Source organism: Lichenostomus cassidix, chromosome 2, assembly GCF_008360975.1.
Source record: "Lichenostomus cassidix isolate B80296 chromosome 2, HeHo_3.0, whole genome shotgun sequence".
NCBI lineage: Eukaryota > Metazoa > Chordata > Aves > Passeriformes > Meliphagidae > Lichenostomus > Lichenostomus cassidix.
This window is the reverse complement of record NC_139482.1, coordinates 46,396,739-46,402,738: the sequence shown is the minus strand read 5'-3', so window position 1 is coordinate 46,402,738 and position 6,000 is coordinate 46,396,739. Positions and strand designations below refer to the sequence as shown.

At 45.5% G+C, this 6,000-nt stretch overlaps 1 protein-coding gene across 1 annotated transcript in view; it reads left to right on the top strand.

Moving 5' to 3' along the window:
• The first annotated feature begins 485 nt into the window (after window positions 1-485).
• The window catches only part of DPY19L1 (dpy-19 like C-mannosyltransferase 1), a 48,193-nt gene continuing 42,678 nt past the window's right edge, over window positions 486-6,000 (top strand). Inside the window, exons 1-2 of the mRNA XM_085051399.1 lie at window positions 486-990; window positions 1,892-1,960. Coding sequence (XP_084907525.1) covers window positions 696-990; window positions 1,892-1,960 — 364 coding nt within the window. The 5' untranslated portion in view covers window positions 486-695. The remainder of the gene's footprint in view (window positions 991-1,891; window positions 1,961-6,000) is intronic.

Below are 6,000 nucleotides of genomic sequence, written 5' to 3'. Positions count from 1 at the left end.
TGGCGCGGAAGCCCTCAGGCCGTAGCAACAACGCAGACAAGTTACTTTCTGGGAGTTAAAATTTTGGGAATTTGGGCGGGTGGAGCGGTGCAGAGCACTTCTGGGGTGGGCTCTGTTTAAGCAGACGATGTTACAAAGCTGAACGGGAACGGCAAGCCCGGGAACGAGAAAGGCAACTGAGAGAATCACCAGGAGGTGAAGAGGACGAGGCCGCAGCAGCGCGGGGGGCCCGGCGGGCCCGCTCCACAGGGACCGGCGGGAAAACCGCGGCCGCCCCTCGGGAAGGAGAGGGAAGGAGTAGGAAGGAATGAGCGGGAAGAACCCCGCTCCCGCCTCCACCTTCTCCTCCTCCTCCGCCCCCCCCCGCCCGCCGGGCTCCGGGGCGGCGCGTCCGTGAGCGGCGGGGCGGAGCGGGGGCCGCAGGAGCCGAGCCGCTCCCCGCCCCGCCGGCAGCGCCGCCCCCGCCCCCACGTGTCCAGCCGGGCGGAGCGGGCGGCGGCGGCGGCGGCGGCGGCGGAGCGGGGACCGCCCGTCCCCTCGCCCCGTTACTACGAGCCCGCCGGCTGCGGCTCCGCCCCGTGGCCTCCGGGCCCTGCCAGGGGGTGGGGGAAGCTCCTCGCTGAGCACCGCCCCGCTCGGCTCGGCTCGCCTCCCCTCCGGCGCGGCGCCCCGGCCCCGGCGGGGACTATGCGGAGATGGTCGTCCCGAGCCGAGGCAGAAACAAAGAGTCGCCGCCGCTCAAGCCCGGGCAGCAGCAGGGGCAGCAGCAGTCGCCGGGCGCCAGCCCCAGCCGCGGCCGCCGGCCGCACTCTCCCGGCAGGCAGGTCTCCGGCGGGGCCCGCGCCATGCGGAAGGGAGGCGGCGGCCGGCGGGGAGCCAGGGGCGACCCCCGGGGACCCTACCGGGAGGGGCCCGCGGCCGACGGGGAGCGGGACGTGCTGGGCCGCGGCCCCCTGAGTATCTTGCGCGTCTGCGGAGACCGGCTCCGAGGTGAGGCTCCTAGCCCGAACCCTGCCCCCTCCCCGCTCCCTCTGCCCCCGCCGGGATGGGAGCCAGCTCTTCCGCCCGCGGGAAGCGCCGTGGGGCTGACCGTCGCTTCCCGTCCCTCTTTCCGGCAAGTGGCGGTACCCTTGCCCCGTGGCACGGGGTGGCTGTCGCCGGGGAAGGGAGCCCCGGGACGCCTTTTCCCGGGAAGCGGCGAGCCGGGTCGGGCGGGCGGCAGGTCCCTCGGGCGGAGAGCAGGAGGCAGGGAGGCGGCGGGCGGTGTGCGGCGCTGCCGGGGCAGCGATCCCGCTCTGCCCGGGCCCGAGCTCAGCCTGGCACTGCGCGGGCAGGGTGAAGAGCGAGAAAAGCTGACAAAACCCACTCAGGGATCTGCGGGAACCGGGGCGACGGAGAGGGAAAGGGCTTTTTACCACTTCAGCATCCTTTGGGGGAGAAGTGGGGAAACGTGCTGTTTGTGTAACTAACTTGTTAAAACAGCTTCTCTGGTGGTGTTGACTATCGCAGCTTGCAGAGCTGGCATGACCAGCTTATTTCTGCTGGAAAGCATGGAAGGTTGTGTATTCCTTTAAAGCCTGACTTTCTGTTGGAGCAAATTTGCCAGTAACATACCTATGTAGAAATCCCCTTTTGACAAGTTATACTGTAAAAATTATTTCACAAATTAAAAACCTGATGATTGATATAGTCGCCTTAGTAGTCTGTCTGTGCTGCGTAAAGCTTTTATATGGAGTTATGAACTTGCTGTGTGAAGTTTCTTTCAGCATTTTTGAAGTCTGTTTAAGATTTTTACTTAAAACTAATTTTGCAGAGTTCAGATTTCCTTTTACAGAGGCTGTGCTTAATTGATGCTTAATTGATGCTTAAGGTGCTTGTGTTCTTTTGGCAGTATTTGTTGTCGACAGAAAGGCCTTCATCACGAAAGCTGATAGCAAGATATGGCTCACGTTCCTTCTGGGTAAGTAGAAGGAATACATCGTGGGGGGGGAAATACTGATCTTTTTATCTTTCTTTCTCTGGAATTGTATATTGTGTCAAAATATATTTAGAATATAAATTGGAAAAAGAAAAAAACAATAGCTGATGTTGAAAAGGGACAGAAAATAACTTCCTACCTCGTAACTTTTGTAAAGCTGTTACTGTAGCAGTTGACTGGTATCACAACATTTGTAGGAAAATAATTTCCAGATATTTATGGATTTCTCCTATTCAGTCATTAATTTATAGGAAAAAAAAAAAAAGAAAAAGGCAGCAACTCTTACGAAGTAATGTAATCACAACAGCTTGTTTGGGAAGAATTATGGGTGGAAGCACATACAATTGCAGAGGGATGTGAATTGAGATGTTATTATCTTTGGGAATATTTTTGAGTAAATAATGATATGGCTAGTTGCCAAAATCTTGGGAAAAAAACACCTGAAGTATTTGCAAAGAAATGCATTCCTAAAATTAACAAATGTTAAGTAATAGCATATTTGTCAGATGCACAATTAGATATACCCTTAAAGATATTCCAGTAAAAGACTGTCAGGATATTCCAAAGATGCTGGTATTATTAATCACATCACCAGTAGTCCTGGTTGCCAAAGGGAATTTCTTCAGTTTGATGAATTACATTGCAGAGTAGTAGCAGGGAAACAGCCCTTAGCTTACAAACTAATTAATGAATAAAGTGTTCCTGAATTGCTTTACTAACATCTGTTTATTCAGCATTTCCTAGACTCGTAGTTACTTAAATGACATAGGAATTTTAAACTGATGTTCAGAATTGAAAAATACTTTCCTCTGATTTAAATTTGAGACCAGATTGGGGTGAGGGCTTTATAATTTCTGGAATTTGAATCTGTATGTGAAACCCAGATCACCAATTAAATACTTCAGGGTGTTATTTACATTTTTAAGGGGAGTAAAATCTTGATAGCAAAGCATGTAATAGCAAACAGTATTTACAGAAGCAAAGAATGTACATATACTAAACATGAAATAGTGAGTTTTCATTAAATTTGGTGTAATTTGAATTTTTGTTGCTTTGCTTAAGGTTTAAGGCCCGTATTTTAAAAACAGAGGTTCCCACAGCTGGAGCTAGTGTAGTTATAGTGTATGAATCTTTTTCTCCTATGAATTATCTCCAATTTATATGCGGCAGTAAAGTTGTCAGCCTTTAAAGGATGTTCTTTTACACACTTCACCCTATTATGTTGTTTGTTTTTTATTTTTTATAATGACCATTGACCTGAGGCATTGTTCCTGAAGACATCCCTTATATAGTGCACAGAATCTCAAAATGGAACAACCTGACTAAGCTGCAGAAGTAGTCAATGCAGTTTCCTCATTGTTTCCCATTCTGCTGTATTCCTGCCTGGTCACTGTGGATATTTGCAAAATAGGAATCGGTTTAATTAATATCCTGTTGGATTACAGTATTCCAGCATTTGTTGTCCTCTTGGTAAATAAAGCCAAAGAATGACTTTATTTTTCAGTATTTAATATCCAGAATTAGAATCCTTTTCATATGCCATTCATATTTCTTTTCTTAGAATAGCACTCAGGCAAAAATAGGAAATCTATCAGATTTTACATAATAGCCCTAGTCTGCAAAAATCTTATCATATGCTTTGCTTTTAGGGAGTCTTAGGCTGGGTGAGAAAATGGCATCTGCAAGTTCAAGTACATAGTAGCTGTGTAGGACTATAGTATTCCCTTCCTGTCCCCTCCTTCACTCCCTCTCCAGTAAGGACATTAATGGGATCAAAGGATGGTAATTTAAGAAAGCTGAGCTGCATGTTTTCCATCAGAAACTGGCTTAATGCAGTCTGTTGAAAAACGCCAATTTGGACTTAGAGTGGAAGTCTATAAATTAAGCCCATTGTCTCTTGAAATATGAGTAATTAACATTAATTACTGTGTGATTATGAAAGGTCTTCAATTTGTATTTATAGTAGAATGATACTGTGAAAATGTATATGAAATTCTCCAAAATAACTGTGAATGTATTTACACTTACTGCATTGACTTTCGGTTAAACATTTACTGAAGGGAAGAATCAGATTTAAAGATATTGTTTCCTCTATGAAATAAATGGTATGTCTGGATGTAAAATGTAATTTCCATAATGATAGATAATTTATTTGCATCAATAAAATACTGCAAGTTTGGCTTATTTGGGACCATGTGAATTTGAGTTAATGAACAGTAGTTGTAACTAATATGCATTGGACTTTACTGTATATTCTTACCTAACATGTGGTCTATCTTGAAATTGTTATTTTTTTATAGCTGGGGTGTGTGTTTCTGTGAATGTATTTCTAATCTTACTGGGAATCTTAGGAATGTTGCTGAGAAATGAAATAATGCCTTGTGCAAATGTCTAACTATTACTCATTAAGCCGTAACTAAGAAAGGTATGGACTGCTCTGTATCTTTCCATACAATTACTGCAAAACATGGATTTTGTATGAATTATGGTTTTCTGCATTGCTGATAGAGCTGATATGCTTACCTGGAATTCCGTGTCATATTCATTCCTGCTTTTCTGAAAAAGAAATTTGCATCTTTCCATAAGAACTAATGTAAATGTCCTTAGTATAAAAAAAAACCTCTGCAGCTCTTGAACCTTTCCTAAAAAATTAAGTTCTGCTTACACCAAGCAATTTTGGAGATTTTTTTACTAGAAAGTATACAAAAAAGTGAAGTTTTAAGTGGAAGTTTGAGGTCTTTATTTTCTAACTGGAACCCAAGCTTGTCTTTGAAAATCCTACTTTAGTGATGGAAGTGGAGCTGTAAAACTCTGAAGGAAGTTTCAGCGTGGTATGGTACCACCTCAGCTACTGTGCAAAGTATTCAGCTTGAGGTCAATGTTGTTAAATTTTACAAACAGCTCATTTAGAAATTTTTTAGGTAATTTTTTGATGGTTTTTTTTCGTGGTGGTTTTGTTGTTGGTTTTTTTTGGGTTTTTTTTTTATTTTTTGTCTTACCCAGCTTTACCTTGGATTTCTTCACATACAAAACTTCAATTTTAAAATTAGGTCATAATGCAAGAAACTACAGATGAGAACCGTAGGGTGACCACAATAACAAGTATTGTTAGCAGCAGCAGCACTTCCAGGCTCTGTGCTGGAGGAATATGTGGAATATTTATTGGGTATATATACTAGGGCATGAGGTATACGTTAAGTCCTTTCCCATTCCACATAAATTTAGTGCATTTGCAAGGATGTTTTTCTTTCTCTCGTCACTGCAGTTTTCCAGAAACTGACAACCCTAGTCTTGGAACATGCAGCCTAAACAAATGTACATTCACTAACTCTCAGACTATATTCTGCATCAGCCTGCAGGCATTGCTGTGTGTTTTACCAATGTCCAAGCAACTTCACTCATTCCACTTCTTCGGAGAGGCAAGGGCGGTATCTGGGTGCTGGAGCAGGGAAGGTGTGTGCCGGTCAGCACCCTGGAGAGGGACACGGTGCTCAGCACCTTTCTGGCCACAGCTGGGTGTGAGCAGGGAGGGTGGTTGTCCTCTCCACTTTCTCTCTGCTCCATGCAGCCTGTGTGAATAAGAGGGCTCTTCATTAACCATGAAGATTTTCATGGATTAAAGACAACCAGTCTGCTAGATCTTCCTGTGTCAGAAAGCCTAGAGGGCAACTGAGATGCCTTCAGTCTAGGAGGAGCACCGTGGTCCTTCTAGATGCCTTCCCATTATACCTCACTCATGCAGACTTTGCTTCCATGGTAAGCTGCATATGTTGCCAAGTGCTTCCCTAGCAAAATGGCATGGTTCCTGCTCTCTCTGGATCTCGTCATGCTCAAGAGGTCAGAGACCTAGTCTGTTAACCCACTGCTTTATTATCATTTGTCTCTTCCCTTTGTCCCTCAGATTGCCTCCCTTGTTCTGTACCTACGTGGCAGCAGTGCAGGTAGTCTTCAAATGGACAAATGGAACCTTATTGTGTGCAGAGTCTGTCTTTTTTTAGTAATTATAGTCTCAGATTTGTGTT